Raw genomic sequence first — 21,741 nt, 5'->3', positions numbered from 1 at the left:
GGATCTTCCAGACTCAGGGATCAAACCCACATCTCCTCCACTGCAGGCAGATTCTTCACCGCTGAACCACAGAGAAGCCCTGAGCAACATTTTAAAGGGACACAAAGGCATGATTTGTCACAGAGGCAAACAGAGATTTTTGCCAGTTGGAGAAAGAAAAGCATATCTGATGATTCACAGCCTGAAGAGAAAGAACTGCTTAAAGGCAGTGAGAATCACCAGTGTTCATTATCTGTGTGCAGTTCTGCCCTGTGGCTTGCTGGAGTGATCTTTCATGGCTTTATTAATCATCTAATGATCTGTGTTCATGTCCCCTAACGAGTTCCATTGTCAATAAAACCTGAAACAAGGCTCTTTCATGGGCAGACTCATCACTTTCGCCCTCATCCTACCGCGAGAAGCAATGATCCAGAAAGTTAGTAAATTTGGGGAGGGCAGTCATGGTGTTGCCCTGAAATTCCTCAAAAATTAACGCTGCCGATTTGTAGAAAAAAATAAAAGCACTAGGAAAGTAGGAGGCTGGAACTGCTGGATAGATCCCTGCTATCAGATTCAGACTCCAGAGCTTCATTTCCTTTTGAGAAATCTTAAAAATGTTTGTACAAAAAATGCACTCAAGCCCCTTCTGTATCTCGCACTACCCCATGACATATTTGATCTAAGTGTTTTGCTTTGCAGTGGTGTAGAGCACAGCTGAGTCATGGTGGGAGAGAAAGGAGAGCAATTAGATAAGAGGGAGTGCTGCCTGTTAAAGGAGCCTGAAAGCACTAATCAGGTGTTATGCAACACACAAGTGGAAAGTGTTTCAGAGTTCTGAGGAAGTTAGTAACATGAGCAAGACAACATGTGAGGAGAGTGATTTTAGCTGCCATGCACAGTGTAGACTGCAAGCAGCAGAAGTTGGGACGGGACCATCAGAACATGAATAAGTCAGTACAGGCATAAAGGACTGGGTCCTTGAAATTTATAGAGGAGAACTCATCATGTATACAAGTGGTTGTGTAGAAGGGAGTTCAGGCTCTGAGGATCTGAGCAGAGTTAGCAGCGAGCACAAGAAGAACATAAACGATGATGGAGACACTTTGGGGAGGAGCTTTCAATTTATGGACATTCAAGGAGGAACAAAACAGATGATTTCTCTTAAGAATGGCACTTTGAAGCCTTGTGCATTTAAGAGCTTCCAAGGAAACGACAGCGTGAGAATCAAAGATTTGTGTTGTCATTTGTAACAAAGTCATTAGGAAAATGAATAGAGCGGAGGTTGAGAAATTTATTAGGAAGTGTCGGAAATAGTGACCCGTGTTTGGGAAGCAAGGAATTATTTTTTACTAAGATAAGATAGTGAACAAGATTTGGTTATCGTTATAGCTAACATCTCTATTTGCATAATTCCACTGTCAGAAATCAAATTAGCAAATCTGTTTTGTTTTTTATTTTAATTTTTATTTTCTTTAACACCAAAAACATTTTGTACTGGGGTATAGCCAGTTAACAAAGTTGTGGTAGTTTCAGGTGAACAGTGAAGTGACTCAGCCATACATAGACATGTATCCATTCTCCCCCAAACCCCTCTCCCATCCAGGGATGGCATGTAGCATTGAGCAGCGTTCCATGTGCTAGACAATAGGTCTTTGTTGGTTATCCATTTTAAATACAGCACTGTGTACATGACCTTCCCAAGGTCCCTAACTACACCTTCCCCCTGGCAACCATAAGTTCATTTTTCTGTCTCTAACTCTCTTTATCTTTTGTAGATACATTCAGTTGTATCATTTCTTCTTAGATTCCCCATATATGATATTTCATATGATATTTTTCCTCTGACTTCACTCATATTTTTATTCTATTAAGAGACTAGTCATCAAAATATCTAGATGATTAGCTATACCCTAGTCATAGATCTCATTAACTCATTAACTTTACATGCTGCCTGGTGTCTTTAACTAAGTCCACAGAATGAAATTAATACCCATGATTTTCTTTGCCAGATGCTTAGAAAAAGGCATCTTTCATTTTTTCCCTATTTGAAACATGACTTTTGTCTATGGATTTATTTATAATTATCAGCTGAGAAAACTACATTTAGTATGAAATACTCAAACAGAAAAATAAATCTGCTTCAGTTCAGTTACTCAGTCGTGTCCGACTCTTTGCAACCCCATGAATCGCAGCACGCCAGGCCTCCCTGTCCATCACCAACTCCCAGAATTCACTCAAACTCATGTCCATCGAATCAGTGATGCCATCCAGCCATCTCATCTTCTGTTGTCCCCTTCTCCTCCTGCCCCCAGTTCCTCCCAGCATCAGGGTCTTTTCCAGTGAGTCAGCTCTTCACATGAGGTGGCCAAAGTATTGGAGTTTCAGCTTTAGCATCAGTCCTTCCAAAGAACACCCAGGACTGATCTCCTTTTGAAGGGACTGGTTGGATCTCCTTGCAGTCCAGGGGACTCTCAAGAGTCTTCTCCAACACCACAGTTCAAAAGCATCAATTCTTCAGTGCTCAGCTTTCTTCACAGTCCAACTCTCAAATCCATATATGACCACTGGAAAAACCATAGCCTTGACTAGACGGACCTTTGTTGGCAAAGTAATGTCTCTGCTTTTTAATATGCTGTCTAGGTTGGTCATAACTTTCCTTCCAAGGAGTAACTGTCTTTTAACTTCCTGGCTGCAGTCATCATCTGCAGTGATTATGGAGCCCCCCAAAAATAAAGTCTGACACTGTTTCCACTGTTTCCCCATCTACTTCCTATGAAGTGATGGAACCAGATGCCATGATCTTCGTTTTCTGAATGTTGAGCTTTAAGCCAACGTTTTCACTCTCCACTTTCACTTTCATCAAGAGGCTCTTTAGCTCCTTTTCACTTTCTGCTGTATGGGTGGTATCATCTGCATATCTGAGGTTATTGATATTTCTCCTGGCAGTCTTGATTCCAGCTTGTGCTTCTTCCAGTCCTGCGTTTCTCATGATGTACTCTGCATAGAAGTTAAATAAGCAGGGTGACAATATACAGCCTTGACATACTCCTTTTCATATTTGGAACCAGTCTGTTGTTCCATGTCCAGTTCTAACTGTTGCTTCCTGACCTGCATATAGGTTTCTCAAGAGGCAGGTCAGGTGGTCTGGTATTCCCATCTCTTTCAGAATTCTCCACAGTTTATTGTGATCCACACAGTCAAAGGCTTTGGCATAGTTAATAAAGCAGAAATAGTTGTTTTTCTGGAACTCTCTTCCTTTTCCCATGATCCAGCAGATGTTGGCAATTTGATCTCTGGTTCCTCTGCCTTTTCTAAAACCAGCTTGAACATCTGGAAGTTCACGGTTCACATATTGCTGAAGCCTGGCTTGGAGAATTTTGAGCATTACTTTACTAGAGTGTGAGATGAGTGCGAACATGCGGTAGTTTGAGCGTTCTTTGGCATTGCCTTTCTTTGGGATTGGAATGAAAACGGACCTTTTCCAGTCCTATGGCCACTGCTGAGTTTTCCAAATTTGTTGGCATATTGAGTGCAGCACTTTCATAGCATCATCTTTCAGGATTTGAAATAGCTCAACTGGAATTCCATCACCTCCACTAGCTTTGTTCATAGTGATGCTTTCTAAGGCCCACTTGACTTCATATTCCCTATTGTCTGGCTCTAGGTGAGTAATCACACCATCATGATTATCTGGGTCATGAAGATCTTTTTTGTACAGTTCTTTGGTGTATTCTTGCCACTCTTCTGCTTATACCTTTATAAATCCAGTGAAGTAAACCAAGGATTCAAGAAAAAGTTCTTTTAAATAATGTACTGGTGGCTAATTATAGGCTTCCCAGGTGGCTCAGTGGTAAAGAATCCACCTGCCAATGCGGGAGACACAGATTCAATCCTGTCAGATAGATCCCCTGGAAAAGGAAATGGCAGGCCACGCCAATATTCTTGCCTGGGAAATCCCATGGACAGAGGAGCCTGGTCGGCTACAGTCCGTGGGATTGCAAAGAGTTGGACACGACTGAGCACTCACACTGCTGCTGCTAAGTCGCTTCAGTTGTGTCCGACTGTGTGTGACCCCAGAGACGGCAGCCCACCAGGCTCCCCCGTCCCTGGGATTCTCCAGGCAAGAACACTGGAGTGGGTTGCCATTTCCTGCTCCAGTGCATGAAAGTGAAAAGTGAAAGTGAAGTCACTCAGTCATGTCTGACTCTTAGCGACCCCATGGACTGCAGCCTACCAGGCTCCTCCGTCCATGGGATTTTCCAGGCAAGAGTACTGGAGTGGGTTGCCATTGCCTTCTCACACTAGTAACTAATTAACATATATGTTTCAGGTATTTTTCCTGATTAAATTTATGGTTATATTTGGAAGTTTTTTTTTTTTAACTTTACAGTATTGTATTGGTTTTGCCATATATCAAAATGAATCTGCCACAGGTATACATGTGTTCCCCATCCTGAACCCTCCTCCCTCCTCCCTCCCCATACCATCCCTCTGGGTCGTCCCAGTGCACCAGCCCCAAGCATCCAGTATCATGCATCAAACCTGGACTGGCGACTCGTTTCATATATGATATTATACATATTTCAATGCCATTCTCCCAAATCATCCCACCCTCTCCCTCTCCCACAGAGTCCAAAAGACTGTTCTATACATCAGTGTCTCTTTTGTTGTCTCATATACAGGGTTATTGTTACCATCTTTCTAAATTCCGTATATATGCATTAGTATATTGTATTGGTGTTTTTCTTTCTGGCTTACTTCACTTTGTATAATAGGCTCCAGTTTCATCCACCTCATTAGAACTGATTCAAATGTATTCTTTTTAATGGCTGAGTAATACTCCATTGTGTATATGTACCACAGCTTTCTTATCCATTCATCTGCTGATGGACATCTAGGTTGCTTCCATGTCCTGGCTATTATAAACAGTGCTGCGATGAACATTGGGGTACATGTATCTCTTTCAGTTCTGGTTTCCTCAGTGTGTATGCCCAGCAGTGGGATTGCTGGATCATAAGGCAGTTCTATTTCCAGTTTTTTAAGGAATCTCCACACTGTTCTCCATAGTGGCTGTACTAGTTTGCATTCCCACCAACAGTGTAAGAGGGTTCCCTTTTCTCCACATCCTCTCCAGCATTTATTACTTGTAGACTTTTGTGTTTTGTTTTTTTTAATTTTATTTTTAAACTACATAATTGTATTCATTTTGCCAAATATCAAAATGAATCCGCCACAGGTAGACTTTTGGATCGCAGCCATTCTTCTGACTGGCGTGAAATGGTACCTCATAGTGGTTTTGATTTGCATTTCTCTGATAATGAGTGAAGTTGAGCATCATTTCATGTGTTTGTTAGCCATCTGTATGTCTTCTTTGGAGAAATGTCTATGTAGTTCTTTGGCCCATTTTTTGATTGGGTCATTTATTTTTCTGGAGTTGAGCTGTAGGAGTTGCTTGTATATTTTTGAGATTAGTTGTTTGTCAGTTGCTTCATTTGCTATTATTTTCTCCCATTCTGAAGGCTGTCTTTTCACCTTGCTTATAGTTTCCTTTGTTGTGCAGAAGCTTTTATGTTTAATTAGGTCCCATTTGTTTATTTTTGCTTTTATTTCCAATATTCTGGGAGGTGGGTCATAGAGGATCCTGCTGTGATGTATGTCGGAGAGTGTTTTGCCTATGTTCTCCTCTAGGAGTTTTATAGTTTCTGGTCTTACGTTTAGATCTTTAATCCATTTTGAGTTTAAAATGTGACCTGCGTTACAAAAAATAAGTATACAAAATAAGGAAAAGAAGCACATGACCTACATGAAGATACATGTCTTAATAATTAAAAATGTGGAAACTCTGCAGTGTATAATTTCAGGCCCCAGCCTTATCGTCCAGGGTTTCCCTGTAGGAGGACATCAGTAGGCATGTTCCCCGTGTGCAGTAGGGAGGACAGAGAACAGAGAGTGAGTGAGGAATCCCGAGCGGAGCACTCGAGTTCAGCTGAGGATCCTAACCGAGAGAGTGCTAGAGGCTCATTTTGTGTTAATCCTGTTCCGTGATACCATCTCAGGCTTCGCAGGTGTCTCTAGTGGTAAAGAATATGCCTGCCAGTTCAGGTAACAAAAGAGACATGGGTTCAATCCCTGGGTCAGGAAGACCCCCTGGAGGAAGAAATGGCAGCCCACTCCAGTGTTCAGTCCATGGGGTTGCAGAAGAGTTGCAAACAGCTAAGCATGTGCACAGCACACGGTGATAACAGCTACATCTTTTCTTTCTCTGGCCCCCACTCTTAACTCATTGTGGATTTGTTTTGTTTGATCGCCTCTCTTAACTTGTAATAGAAAATCCACCTGGTCTTCAAGAGCTGAGGTGTCCAGGGGTCCAGTCCAAGCTTCCTGCATAGCCTTAGCAAGTCCCTGCTTGAAAGGGCCTTCTCTTCAGCCGAATCTGACCCACCAGCTGAGAAATCACAGCTCCTGCTAGAAAGCAGGCAGGTGCGGAGGTGCTTACTGAGGTGCAAGGGTCACTGTGGAGCAGTCTGGTTTTTCCGTTGAGAAGAAACTGGTTACTGCTTCTAGTGTGTCAGCGGTTTTTCTTAATGCTCATAAAACAGGATGATATGAAAAGAAAAAATATTCTTAATTAAACTATGATCATTTCTTAAGTGAATCAAAATATAAAGTTGTTTATATCATAAAGTCTTCAAAGATAATTTATTCTTTCAACATTACGGGTTACATTGAATCACGCTTTATAATTTTTGTCTCTATGAGGACTCTGAATTAGCCAGAGATGTGAAAGTTTAAGCTTTTCAAGTCATAGGAATTAAGGAGGGATATCTTTGTAGGAAAAAAAATGAAATTTTTAGGCAAATTGAGATGTTTACAGTTTCTGCACTAAATAGGTATAAGGACCTTTAGGAATTTAAGGTAGTCTGTGCAAAACTAGATTTTCTCATGACATTTTCAGTATTTTTTTCCTCCCAATTTTTCTGTTCCTCCTTTCTCCCATATGTTGCATCTCTGATTAGTGTGAATTCTTCTCATTTAAATTCTAAATAATCTTTAGAAGTCTGAATCAATAAACACTGAACCAATGAGCTGTAAAAGTCTTACTTTTCCTCATAGTTAAGCACAAATCTAAAGCAAGCTAGAACCATTTTCAGTAAGAACTCTGAGGGTTGTACCTGGAATGAAATGTTTACTTATCCTACACACGTGGAAAGAAAATGATCTTCATGAGCAGGTCCCTTTTAGACTTTAGAGGACTATTTGATGCTTATTAATATATACAATGGGCTTCCCCCATGGCTCAGCCGGTAAAGAATCAGCCTGCAGTGCAGGAGACACAGGAGACATGGGTTTGATCCCTGGGTCGGGAATATTTCCCCAGAGGAGGAGATGGCATCCCACTCCAGTATTCTTGCCTGGAGAATCCCATGGACAAGGAAGCCTGGTGGGTGACAGTCCATGGGGTCGTACAGAGTCAGACACAACTGAAGCGACTTAGCACAATATATACTATCTAGCTAATAAAAACAATACAGTGTTTAAATCTTGTATGGAACCTGGCACAGGTGTCAAGACGTCAGCACTCTAAATACTTGGTTTTGATTGCTCTTCCATCTTTAGGTTGGTATTCTTCCTTAGAGACTTAGAATCCTCAATACAAGGCTAAAATCCAATCAGGTTTCTGACAGTTCCTCTATTGTGTGTGAGTGCTCAGTCATGCACCCCACTCCAGTACTCTTGCCTGGAAAATCCCATGGACGGAGGAGCCTGGTGGGCTGCAGTCCATGGGGTCACTAGAGTCGGACACGACTGAGCGACTTCACTTTCACTTTTCACTTTCATGCATTGGAGAAGGAAATGGCAACCCACTCCAGTGTTCTTGCCTGGAGAATCCCAGGGATGGGGAAGCCTGGTGGGCTGCCGTCTATGGGGTCGCACAGAGTCAGACACGACTGAAGCGACTTAGCAGCAGCAGCAGCAGCCAGTCATGTCCAGCTCTTTGTAACCCCAATGGACTGTAGCCTGCCAGGCTCCTCTGTGCATGGGATTTTGCAGACAAGAATACTAGAGTGAATTGCCATTACCTTCTCCACAATACTATATACATGTATTTTTAAAATCTCTATACTAAGATAACTGTATAAAAATTGTTTGATCATTCATTTACTAAAAGGTCTTTATGGTTCATGACCCTGCTTTCCTAGGCCTCAGCTAGAAAAACGAATACAGCCAACAGATGTTGAAATCTTACACGTGAAATTTTGTGAAAAGGCAGCCTTTGCTCTCAGAAACCTCATGTGCTAGGGCAGGAGGTTGAAAAGAAAACCAGCAGATATTACTCGGTGTGATATAGCAAAGGACAGAATGTGTAAGAGCCCAACAGAGGGTCCTTAACAGCCCAGGGAACCAAGGGGCAAATTGGAGAGGACATGTTGGCCTTTCCAGGAACAGAAAGGCGATGACGGGCTTTTCGAGCCGAGGAAACCACAGGGCAAAGGTCAGGGTGAAGACTGGCGGATGGAGCGGTCTCTCTTGTTTCCTCGGCTCAAATGTTATTGTCATTTATGTCCGCCTGGTTCCAGGGCACAGAGAGGCAGTCCGAGCTATTAGTGGGCCTCCCTGGTGGCTCAGACAGTAAAGAGTCCACCTGCAGTGAGGGAAACCTGGGTTGGATCCCTGAGTCGGGAAGATCCCCTGGAGGAGGGCATGGCAACCCACTCCAGTATTCTTGCCTAGAGAATCCCATGGACAGAGGAGCGTGGCAGGCTGCAGTCTTTGGGGTCGCATAGAGTCAGACATGACTGAGCGAGTAACGCGTTCACTTTCAGGGTATTAGTGTTTGAGAACAGACACTGCACCTGCAGTCCAGGTTCATGTCCTGGCGCTGCCAATGGTGTGTCGTGGGCAAGCCACTGGACCTTTCCAGGCCTCACGCCCCTCCAGCTGCACATGGGGGTGTGATGGCTTCTCCCAAGATTGTCTCCAGGGTTGAACGAGGATCATCAGTTTAAATGGAAAGTGGATGATAACGGTTTCATGTTAGTGTCAGTTCTGTTTTCATTTTGACTATCTGTCGAATACACGGTGTCTGTAGAGCAAGGGAGATTTGGTGCCCTGGGAGAGATCCAAATGAGACTGACAGGGCCCCATCCTCCCAGACATTCATCACCAAGGGACAAAGGTGGACACGTTGGCAACTAGCCATGCAGCCGGAAATGAAATAAGAACTCTGTGGAGGTGGCAGCAGAGTGTGGGAGCATCCCCCGATAGCAGAGTTTTCCACGAAAAATGAGGGATTCTTGGGAAGGAGAGATTGCTGAAGAGTCTCCGTTGGCTGCCCGCTTTGGCTCCCTGTGGCTCAGTGGTATGGCAATCAGGGCGTCCGTCCAGGCTGCTCTTGGCCCCGTTTCATTCCCTGTGGTCGACTTCATCTCGGCTCCTCTCCCATCCACCTGGATGGCCTTCAGCTGCTTCCGGTGGAACTGAAGCTGTCAGGTAGGTGTCTGTGGTCAGCCTGAGAGAGGCACAGAGAGAGCCAGGGCTGGAGCCTTCCTCTCTGGTGGTGACAAGTCAGCTTCCAGTGAGACTCTGGAGCCCATTGCTGGATTTCCCTCCCAGCCACTTGGCTCCACCTGCTTTGTTGCTGTCGGTTCCAGTGACTCAGCCTTCTCCCGTGGTCAGAGGAGTTTTCTCAAATTTGCAGGTTTCATGTCTTCCCCAGTGGTTAAGAGCCTGCCCTCCCATGTAGGGGGCGCGAGTTTGATCCCTGGTTGGGGAACTAAGATCCCACATGCCACTCAGTGTGGCAAAAAAAAAAAAAAGATTGGCAGGTTGCTGCCTCCATGGCTCCCCCAGGATAGACCAGACAGGCCTGGGAAACCAGGTATGCGAGAGCACAGAGGTTAAGTGCAACCCCTGCCTGCAGTGGGGACCAGCCTTCTGTAGAGTCCCTGTTTCTCCAGGGACTGCCAGTCACTTGTGGGGTGATGGGGAATGAGTGTCTGCTGCTCCCTCCCCACCAGTATCTTCCAACAGTTGGGTCCCTTTTGTCCTGTTTCTGACAGCATTATCTCAGGCAAGGGCTGTGTTGTATGCCTGGCTCTGAACTGCAGTTCAAGCTCTGTGAAAATGCCATTGCCTCCTTTAGGTCAGTCTGGGCCTAAGATTCACATGGCAACTGTAATTCAGGCATCATTGCTGGAAGATGAAGCAAGAGGTGAAGATGAGCTGGTTGCCTTGTGAAGAACTTCAGAAGGGAGGAAAGAGGGAAGCAATTCACATGAATCTTTTAACATGACAGCCTGATTTTCACCCAGAGAATTCTTCTGCGGTCTTTCTGTAACATGGCATAGTCGTACAGCACCCTATATAGTAGGAGCAACAAAAAGTCTTGGCTATCACTTTTCAGCTGAGTGGTCTCAGGCAAACAACTTTACCTCTCCTAGCCTCAGTTTTCTCATCTGTGGACTGGGTGTGATAATTAATAGTACCTCCTCACAGGACTGGAGAGAGGACTCTCATGTGTTGGAATGTGGTGTTTGGAAGGGTGTCTGGTGCCAGCAAGTCTAAGCAGGTATGCGCTTTTATTCTTACCACAGGGCACATGGCAAGGTTTTCGGTAAAATTGTTCTCTTGCTGCCTTGTTGGGCATATCTGAGGATATGATGCCTTTTGAGACACTAGCCAGGCTTCCCTGGTGGCTCACTGGTAAAGAATCTGCCTGCAGTGCAGGAGATGCAGGTTCGATCCCTGGGTCAGGATGATCCCCTGGAGGAGGGCATGGCAACCATCTCCAGTATTCTTGCCTGGAGAATCCCATGGACAGAGGAGCCTGGCAGGCTGCAGTCCAGAGGGTCGCAAAGAGGCAGACACAACTGAAGCAACTTAGCATGCGTAAGGCAGTATCCAAGGTTTTCATGTGAAGTTCATCAGTTATTGGGGTTAGTGGAAAGGTATTGCAGTCATAGGTCTCTGAGAAAGAGGTTCACCCAGTTCTGGAAGAAGACGAAAGATTTTCTCCTAATTCATCACATACAGATGTGAAGAAAGCCCCCAGCCTGTGGTGGACTTGACCAGGCCTCTGGGTGAGGTGCCTGAAGGCCGCCACCCCAGGGTGTGTATGGACGGGGTGAAGCCACTTTGTGAAGCCACAAAGACAGGTTTTTTGTCATGCAGGTTTTCTGTTTTGAGACCAGCCTGACTCTCCTTTGTGTTTTGTCTGCCGGGGAAGTTGAAACAGCTTTGAGCAGAACACCTGTGTCTTTGTCCCGGTCTCGCCTTGCTAAACAGGATTTGATTGAACTTCTCTTTCCAGCACAGTTGCCCACCTACTTGCCTTGCATCTCTGCATTCCGGCCTCATATTGCTTTAGGAGAAAGCAGCCAGACTCGAAAGTAGAGAAAATAATATTAAAGTTAGAAAAATTCTTTGTATACTACTTCTCTGTTTAATCAAAGAAAAACAAGTGTGCAGCATCTGTTATTAAAACCTCTTCATTATAGCCTCCTCTGAGTGTTTCTGCTTAGGCTTTAGAGGGACAACTGAAACCAGTCTCTCCTATCCATATAAAGTTGGGTACATTTGTCATTTGGAAAATGACATCAGAAAAATAAAAAATTGGGAGAAGTCAGTACAGACCCTTGTGTCATGTGTACTGTGAAAACTCATGGAAGATCCAGCTTGCCCCCGCCTGCCCCCCACACATTTATCACAGTGAACACAGTGCTTCCATGAGCGTGTACTGCCAGGAGTTCACAAGGAAGCCCGGGATAGCCCCGCATCTCCAGCTGCTTCCACTCCCGTGGTAGAATGTGACAGGTCACCGTGATCCAAGGTGGGGAGTCTGTGCCTGGATAGAAGCAGTTGTTTTTCTGAATCTTTCCAGTTCTACGTAACGTTTTAAAGAGCAAAGTGAATTATCCTTTGGGGAGCGTCAGGAAAGGCTTTACGGGGAGAGGGTTAGAATTGGTTCTTGAACCACTTGAACAATTTGGGCAGCAGAAATGGGGGGATGCGTTCTAAGCAGAGCAAAGTGTGTGAGAAAAGGGCACGGAAGCAGGTGTGAGAGCACCAGCAGAGCAGCGGGGAGCATCTTATAACGTACCTGCTTCCTGGAATGCCGCTGAAGGCTGGGCATTGTTTTGCACTGTTTTTGGAGCAGCGGCGCTGTACTGGGTCTTGGCTGTGTCATTCGGGCTTCTCTTGTTGTGGAGCATGGGCTCTAGAGTGTGCGGCCTCAGTAGTTGTGGCTTAGTGGTCCTGTGGCATGCGGGATCTTCCCCAACCAGGGCCTGAACCCTTGTCCCCTGCATCGCTAGGTGGATTCTCAACCACTGGACCACCAGGAAAGTCCCTCTTGTGCACCTTTCAATGAAGTACTTTTGGAGGTATCACCTTTAAAACTCAAAGCTCTGGTTACCATTATAAATCTGCTACACCATCTTACTGTTCTTGCTAAGCAGATGGGTGTTATATCTTTCTCTGAAGAGGACCATGCTGTGGGTGGTGGCATGCCTGTGATGGATACAGATGCCTATGGCCGTGACTGAGGTTATGTGAGGCCCTGGTGATCCTTTTTGTCCTTTCAATCCCAGAAAGAAATGACTATCAGATCTAACTAAACAAATGCAGCATCTTCTCAAATAAGATTTCTATAGAAAATCTATTTCCTCCTTCTTGAAGGTCGCTTGGTTTAATAGTTCTGTGGTTTTAGAGTAGATGGATTTCTTTGGGTTGGTTGGTGGGTGTCTTTCATAATTTACACAGCAGCCTCCTTTCCGGTATCTCATCCACTCCCTTTGCTGAACAACTCCGTGTTTGCCACACAACAGACTCATAGGGAGCATTCCCACTCCATGCACAAAAGAAGTGCCTGGTTTGAAAGTCATTTTTTAAGGCCAAGTCAGCTCTACACAGTTATAATATTTACTAGGCGTTGCCGGAAATGTAGGAACAAAAGATTATTCGAATAACTAAGGAGTGTCTCGTTTCCTGACCTGTTTATTTAGGGTGGGTTAAGAATAACATGCCCATTCACTTCTGTTGAGAATTGTCCACAAACTTAACTTTCTTTTTGTTTCATCTTCATAAAGCATTTCCTTGAACACGTGTGTGTTCCTTAATTATCTCTTGCCTTCTGCCTCTTGCTTTTTCTTGCCTTCTGCTCACATCTGCCTTCTCCTGATTCCCATTTCTCCTACTTTTCCTCTCAGAGACAGCATCCACCATCCTTCTAGATTGGCCTGTTTTTACCATAAAGTCATGTGTGTCCATCCAGTCCAGTTGATGGATGCTGACCAAGAGCCTACTCCACGCCAGCCTTACACATGGCCACAAAAGGGGTTTTCAGAGGCAGCCCTGGCCCTTTGGGTGAGACAGACAAGTAAACAGCTGGTTACAGGAGCTAATGCGGGTGCAGCTGAAATCCTGCCTAGGAGGGTGACAGGAGGCTCAGGGGTGGGGACAACAGCGAAACCTGTGCCTGCCAAAGCCCTTGTCTCTCTCCGTCTCCCCGCTTCCCGGCTGCCTTTTCTAGCTCTCTCAGTCTTCCTCTCTCCACCCTTGACATTAGGTGCAGACCTCTTGTTTCAGTACTTAATAGGCTCTAAGTATGTGTGTGTGCATGCTCACTCAGTCGTCTCTTCTGTGACCCCATGGGCTGTGGCCTGCCAGGCTCCTCAGTCCATGGGATTCAGGAATCAAACACATGTCTCTTACGTCTCCTCCTTTGGCAGGTGGATTCTTTACCACTAGCACCACCTGGAAAGCCCATAGGTGTGTACTTGTGTCTTTTTTAGTTCTTAATAATTGCACACCTGACGGTGCATAGCAGATCGAACACATCCAATAAACTGATTTCTCTGGACTTGTTTTTTTTTCATCTGTAAGGTGAGAATGGTGACTTAGAATTCTTACCAAGGTTTTTCTGGCTTAAAAAAATTCAGTGGTTGTCAGTTACAACAAGTACATATTTGTATTGAAAACTATTTAGCCATTCTGTCTTTATTTTGTGACTACATAAACATGGCTTAAAAGTAAATTTCTTGGGACTTCCCTGACACTCCAGTGGTCAGGACTTAGCACTTTCACTGCCATGGGCCTGGGTTCCGTCCCTGGTCAGGGAACTAAGATCCTACAAGCTGCACAGCTCAGCCAAAAAAAGAAAACTGTGTTAAAAAGGGAGGGCACATATATATGCCTGTGGCTGATTCATGTTGCTGTATGGCAGAAACCAACACAGTATTGTGAAGCAATTATCCTCCCATTAAAAATAAATAAATTTTAAAAAATTGTCCTGAAAAGAGAAAGTGAATTTCTATAGTAGGATTAATTTCCAAGGATAAAAAGGAGAGAATATATAGTTTTTATTCAAGATGTTTTTTTTTAATGGTTTCAAATGCAACAGTTTGTTACCAATGCAAAACAATGGACTTGGATGAAATGCATAAGGGAAAATTTTGCTTCACTGGATGGAATTTACTCTTCTTCAAAAATCTCGGCTTTCCATCTTAAAAAAAAAAGAAACTGGACTAATTGGTAAAATGAGTATGTGTAAGAATGCAGTTTAGTGACCTTTTCAGAAATCATTTTGAAGTGATTTCAGGGATTCTAAGATAAGGATTGGGGTTATTTCTATATTTAGTAGCCTATGGTTTTTGAAGATTTTGACTCTTAGCTTAGGTCCTCAGGACTTACTATGATCAGTAGATAACTTGTTTCTTTAACTGAGAGCTTTTTTAAAAAATATTTTTATTTACTTGGCTGTGTCAAGTCTTCATTGCAGTATTCAAACTCTTAGTTGTGGCATGTGGGATCTAGGTCCCTGACCAGGGGTTGAACCCAGGCCCCTGGCATTGGGAGCAGGGAGTCTTAGCCACTGGACCACCAGGGAAGTCCCAACTCAGAGCATTTATTATTAAGTCACTGCTTCTGCATGCAAGAGCACCAAAATGTAACTGGGTTTTCTTTACCATCCGGGCATGTGTCTGCTCTTGGAAACTGTAAATTCAGAGTAGTTCTCTGTCATCCCAGAGCTCTACCTCTAATTGTCATTACAGGTGGTATTTGAGCCTTCGGAAACCGGCCTTGATTGTGTTTTCCATTTTATTTTCGTTATAAAGCTTTCTTGTGGAGTAATTTTTGTTTTCTAGGCTTAATTCCGTTTAGCTAATATTTATCAGTATTTGGGCAGGCCCTCGAAGGTTCATTAGGAAGACCCTATATATACACACAGTATAATTAACGATTCATTTAAGAAAAACTGCCAAGTAAAGTTTTTAAAGCAACATATTTTATCTTTACTTTCATGAGATTCCAGTACAATAGGAGGGAAAAAAAAAGGACAAATAAGCGAACATATCTGGCCAGCTACATGAATTTTAGAGATGTACAGACATAAGCAAAGTAACCACAGCTGGGTTAGGGAGACAAAGGCTTCATTTAAGAAACAAACTGCAAACAGTATTTTGAGGAAGAGTGGGAAGTATGTTCAGGACGAGAGTAAAAAGAAACCAGAGTTCACAGTGACTAAGGAAGTTTGGTCGAAGGGACCCACTGACAGTGGGTGTGAAACATTGCCGACCAGACTTGTTAATAGGATGTATTTTAAATAGATCAGGTTCTTGTAGTATGTATATAATGGGTGATTTAAAATGTTTTTTCGGAGAAGGCAATGGCACCCCACTCCAGTACTCTTGCCTGGAAAATCCCATGGACAGAGGAGCCTGGTGGGCTGCAGTCCATGGGGTTGCTAAGAGTCGGACATGACTGAGCGACTTCACTTTCACTTTTCACTTTCATGCACTGGAGAAGGAAATGGCAACCCACTCCAGTGTTCTTGCTTGGAGAATCCCAGGGACGGTGGAGCCTGGTGGGCTGCCGTCTATCGGGGTTACAGAGAGTCGGACACGACTGAAGCGACTTAGCGGCAGCAGCAGTAAAATGTTTTTTAATTTTCTTTATTTTTTGAATATGTGATACATGTTCACGGTTCAAATGTTTCAAGTTACAAATGGAACAGACTGAGTGATAAACTCCCTCACACACTTGACTCCCACTAACCACTTCTCCTCCCTGAAGATAACCAGTGTTATTAGTACTTCATAAGCTTTTCCTGATAATTTATACACACAGATATACATTTTATTCCCTTTGACACAGATGGTTACATACCACAAGTCCATAACTGCTTTCTAAAACCTTTTGGGTGCAGATGGGTTGTAGAATTCAAAATTTACTGGATTTTAGAAAAGCAATATGGTCCATAGAGTATAAATGACATAACACCCCCAGGGGATCTGTGCAGCACTAAGCGATAAAAGAAATTAATTCTCCAGGGAAACTGAATATTCACACCAAAGTGGGATAAATAAGAACCATAAATAGCCTCATGTCAGTTGCATTCAGGTGTTACTGTCAGATATGTTTCAACACTAAGCTTACAAAATTATGATTTTTAGAGGTGTTTAGGTCTTGGAATAGCTGATACAGGATTATAACTGGAACCCCCACTATTCCCTACCCTGTGTTTTTTTTAATTAACAGTATGTATTGGAATCTCCTTCTCAGTACAGAAAGAGCTTCCTCATCATCTAAACAATTAAAACTGCTCGTGTGCTAGATTTCTTGCAGAAAGCAGTTTAAACACATGCAGTGGTTTATGCACATACACATGTTTGTATATAGATAAACAAGTGTTGCTGATGAACAGGGAAGCCTGGCATGCTGCAGTCCATGGGGTCGCAAAGAGTTGGACACACCTGAGCTACTGAAACAAGATTCATATTTATTGGTACAATTAAGAGTACAGTAAGTGAAGTGAAGTGAAAGTTGCTCACTCATGTGCGACTCTCTGCGACCCAATGGACTATACAGTCCATGGAATTCTCCAGGCCAGAATACTGGAGTGGGTAGCTAACCCAGGGATCGAAGCCAGGTCTCCCGCACTGTAGACAGATTCTTTACCAACTCAGCCATCAGGGAAGCCCAAGCACAGTAAGGTCCAGATCAAATTATTGACTTCTAAGTATGAGACTCTACACTTAAGCTGCTTTAAAAAAAAAAATTATCTAGTTAGAAATAGTAATAGTACTAGTTTATGGGGGAAAAGGCTGTTTAGCCAAGTAGAATCATAATATGCCTTGCTACAACAAATAAGCAGTTTAGCCAATAAGAGTGTTCATGTATAATTGGTTCAGTGTTGGGATCGAGGGTGGTGGAAGGCCTTAAGAATTAGAGTTTTAATTGTAGGTGTTCCTTGTGGGAATTCTTGGCCCAGTGAAGAGGTTCAGGTTTCTCGGTGATATCGTTACCATTGTTCTGGGTAGAAAGTTGCTGCCCGAAAAGGCAAGGGGCTGTTTAAATAATGGCGACACTTTTTGTAATTGGTGTGTCAGCACCAATGGCCGAGAGGAGGAGCACTGGGAATAGCATGCGCGGTTGTCACCGTGCACCGGTGTTTGGGCCCAGAAGTCGGACTAAATAAGGCAATGCCCCAGCGAGCCTTATCAGCGTCTGACCGGGATACGGGCTAGCAGCTGATACATGGTGCCCGGCCATGCTCTGCAATTCCTTAGCTTCTTGGCAGATGAGCATCGATCCCAGACATCAGAAGCTCCTACCTGCCATGCCCAGTGTTGTTGTACCTGCATTTGATTTCCTATAAAGCTTGAGTATGAGATGTTAAGTCCCTGGAGAGGAGAAAAGAGAGAGTTCAGGGTACTGTTCCAAAAATGTGTTATGCATGTAAGCATACTTATTTTTAGTGATGTGTCAGTGGAGAGTTTGTTTAGGAGTTCATTCACCACCCCTGGCTCCCTGCAGCTTTTTCCCCACCACCCCAGTGCCTCCCCACCCAGCCTGAGGTTGAGAGGCTGGCAGGCTCTTCAAGGCTGGGGTTCCAGGAAAGGAGAGGTACCATCACGGCCACCCTTGGAGTCAGTGGGTGCAGAGGGAGGGGAAAGGAGGGACTTTTCGATCACATCTGATCTTGGGCTCACCTTTCTTTTCATTTCTTTGGTCTCTCTGTTCTGCAATGTTTATACTCTACCAGTCTGTGTATTTATGAAAAGAAAACAGAGCATTTTTTATAGGAATCAGTCCAAGGGTCCAATTCTAATGCCAGCAAATGCCATTTTCAGTTCCTGTTAGTATTCAAGCCTGCAAACCGGGTCTAATCCAGGCTTGCTTGTACAGAGTTGAGGGGTGACTCTGTACACGTGAGCACATTGGAGGTTCCCCAAACTACTGACGGGGTATTACACCACAGGAAATAGAACTTCACGACTACAGTGATGGAGTGGAGGCAAAGCTGTGAGCTGGGGTCCGCGCCCTCTGACTGTCCTTCTGTGTCGTCCCTCCTGCCCCGCCCCTTCCCCTCCGCCCATCCCTCCCTCTCCTCCTCTCTTCTTTGCTGAACCCCTTAGTGTAGAGGGTTGAAGGAATCACGCTTCTCAGGTCCTGACTTTCTGAATGTAGGGCCCCCCTTCTCTCCCCTCTTCCCCTTTGTCTGTTTACCCAGGCCCATCCCTTCCCCTCCAGAAATTCTCAGTAATAGATGTTTTCATCACATGCTCTTGATTCTGTATAATGGGAAAAGTGTCGTCTTCAATTTTTTTTTTTTTTAGTTTATATGAATGGCACCAAGTCACAGTTTGTTGTGGTGGTTTAGTCACTTGGTCGTGTCCGACTCTTTGTAACCCATGGACTGTAGTCCACCAGGCTCCTCTGTCCATGGCATTTCCCAGGCAAGAATACTAGAGTGGGTTGCCATTTCCTTCTCCAGGGTATCTTCCCAACTCAGGGATCAAACCCGGGTCTCCTGCACTGCAGGCGGACTCTTTACCAACTGAGCCACCAGGGAAGCCCAAGTAGGTGGTGGTGGATTTTATTTGTAGTTATGTTTAATAGATTAGTAACATTCCTATATAACTCGTTTAGTTTTGTTTATATTTTTGCCCCTTGAGAATACTGTGTTAAGATTTATCCACTGGCCATATGTACCCCTGGGCTATTGGTTTTCAGGGTTGCATGGTATTCCAGGGCTTCCCTGATGGCTCAGAGAGTAAAGAGTTTACCTGCAATGCAGGAGACCCAGGCCCAATCCCTTGGTTGAGAAGATCCCCTGGATGTGGGCATGGCAACGCACTCAGTATTCTTGCCTGAAGAGTCCCAGGGACAGAGGAGCCTGGCAGCTACAGTCCGTGGGGTCACAAACAGTCGGACATGACTGAGCAACTAACACTGGCTTTCATGGTATACCAGTCTCTGCCTGCACCCCAGTGTACTCACCAGTTGACTTACTTAGTGATGGACATTGAGCTTGCCTCAAACACCCCATATCACAGCAGTGTTATCATCGAACTAGCTTTTAAAAAGCCAAGATGCAGTTCAGTAAAATCCCTTTCGTAAAATCTTGTGGTACCTGTTTAAATTCAGACATATCCCTTCTAAAGTTCTTCATTTAAAATGTTTCTCTACAGTTAAGAGCACTGGCACAGCATGAGTATTTTTGACATCTCTATCGTAATAAAGACCCAGATGAAATCAAAACTTTCTGATTGGAATGCGTTCTGCATTGGGCAGATAGCCACTGGGTTTTCTATTTGAGAATAAGATATTCACATGTTTTCCTTGATCATAGTTTGGGACTTTGGCAGGCAAAACTTGAAGGAAGGTGGTAGATGGGCCAGAGAGACAACTTACTCACACTCTGTAATTGAAGGTCCTGCCAGGTGGGAAGAACACGTGCTTTAGAGTCAGGCAGTCTTGACTCCACCTTGGGCAAGTTATTTAACCTCTCTCAGCCTTGTTTTCATCATCAGTAAAAATAGGAGTAATTATGGGGCCCTCCCAGAGGAACATCAGAAGGATTAAATGGGCTAACAGATGGAATTTGTGTAACACTTGACGTGTCTTGGGCGTTCTGTTAAGTGGGAACTCCGAAATATCAGGAAAGTGTCCTCACCTCCACCTGGGTTAGACAGCAAGCCAGGTGTGTTTCTGAGGGTTTCTGAGAGCCAGCGTGGTCATTTCTGTGTCACCTCTCCCTGTCTTCCAGCCCATCCTGGGATCAAGGATGGCAGTTGCAGGGCACCCCTGGGAGGGCGGAGGCTGGCAGTGGGCAGCACCAGGGCTTATGAGAAAAGGACAGGGTGTAGGAGGGGGAGTCCAGCTGTATTTAAGGAGATTTATCACACAACATAAGATCATCGAAGGAGGAATGTGAGGGGATAATTGTGGACTGGGTGAAGTCAGCCTTGGGGTCGATCCCACTGGCCACACAGGATAGACAGGAGCCGATCTGGCGTGGGGAGCAGGGCCTGAGCACTTGGATTCTGGTGATCAAGAGAACAGTGAACAGCTTTGATAAAGTCTCATGAAAACAGAATGTTCTTATCAAACTTAAGTGAGAAACTTGTCCACAAACACTTGCTTCCAGAGAAGAATGGGGCTATTTCAATGTGTTGGGCCCTTGGATTGGGTCTGTTTGCCTGAAATAATTGGGTAAACACATGTGTCCACTCAGTATTTTCGGCTCTCTTCACCAGATGGGCTCACTGGCGGCTCGGAAGGGGTTTTGTTCCTACTATATTAAGGCAAGCCTGACATGCCCAAGTGACCGCTGGTCACGTTCTGATCTTGGGAGGACAGTGGCAGCAGAATTGGGTTGGAGGTGCCGTTTAATTCCCTGGTTTTTGTTCATAGGTTGGAGAATTGCTGACAGTCTTTTTATCTGAATGGTCAACTTAGTGAAAGTTCATTCTATCAGGGTTATGTGTGACTTAAATACAAAAACCAGTATAATAAATAAATAGTTATCACAAGTTGGCAGATTCCACACACACACATTTTCCTTCATGATGTGGAAGAAAGAATACAGGCTCTTTCATGAAACTTACCCAGTTCTGATTCTGCTGTGTTCTGTCTACTTGGACAGACCACCACCTTTCAGAGCATGACTCCTTATACATAATAGAATAATAACCTTGAAGGGTTGTAGGGAGAGTCTAGTAATTTTGTTCATAAAGTGTTTCACAGAGTTCCTAGAATATGGATGTTTGGTAGTTTCAGGATAGCAGTGTACATTTATTATCATTTGTGTGTGTGTGTGTGTGCATCAATGCATACATTATAGTAATCTATAAATATTAAAATTTTAATTTTCACATGTCTCTTGGGCACTTAGGATAGTTTGTCAGTGCTAAGCGTAGCTCTGGAATATTCCCTGCTTCGTCAGCCTCTGCTGTATTGAACCCACAGTAGCCAGGGCACCAGCACCATTCTTCCCTTTCCTCCTCGCGTTCCCTGTCCATCTACCTTTCTCTGGGCAGTTGCTGTCATTCCTCCCTTCCTCCCATCCATTTCATCATTAATAAAAGTGAATGGGTTTCCCAGGTGGTGTTAGTGGTAAAGAACCCACCTGCCAATGCAGGAGACATAAGACATGAGGGTTCGATCCCTGGGTTGGGAAGATCCCCTGGAGGAGGGCATGGCAATCCACTGCAGTATTCTTGCCTGGAGAATCCCATGGACAGAGGAGCCTGAGGGCCTATAGTGGGTCACAAAGAACCAGACATGATTCTGAAGCAACAGCATGTATGCATGCAAGGAAGATGAATGCAGTAGGAGTATAATTAACTAAAAATGAATACTTAGGCAACATCTAATATTCTACTGAAGAATAGCCCAGTTCTTGGCAATCAGATTTCAAATAGCCACTCCAGCACACAATGCATTCTTAGTCTTAGGAGAATGGCATGGCCCCCA

At 44.3% G+C, this 21,741-nt stretch overlaps 1 protein-coding gene across 8 annotated transcripts in view; it reads left to right on the top strand.

The window, feature by feature from the left end:
- Nucleotides 1-21,741, top strand: part of JPH1 (junctophilin 1) — a 91,572-nt gene that overhangs the window by 23,658 nt on the left and 46,173 nt on the right. Inside the window, exon 4 of one of the 8 annotated variants that reach the window (XR_008702220.1) lies at nt 47-173. The exons of 5 other annotated variants lie outside the window; for them this stretch is intronic. Coding sequence is in view for 2 of the 3 variants with exons in the window: in XM_055546293.1 (XP_055402268.1) it covers nt 1-268 (268 nt within the window). In the remaining variant the exon portion in view is untranslated. 2 more of the 8 variants (XM_055546293.1, XM_055546295.1) reach the window with 2 other exon arrangements.

The sequence above is a fragment of the Bubalus kerabau genome, chromosome 14 (assembly GCF_029407905.1).
Source record: "Bubalus kerabau isolate K-KA32 ecotype Philippines breed swamp buffalo chromosome 14, PCC_UOA_SB_1v2, whole genome shotgun sequence".
Lineage (NCBI taxonomy): Eukaryota > Metazoa > Chordata > Mammalia > Artiodactyla > Bovidae > Bubalus > Bubalus kerabau.
The sequence above is the reverse complement of the archived record's forward strand: the minus strand, read 5'-3'. Positions and strand labels throughout refer to the sequence as shown.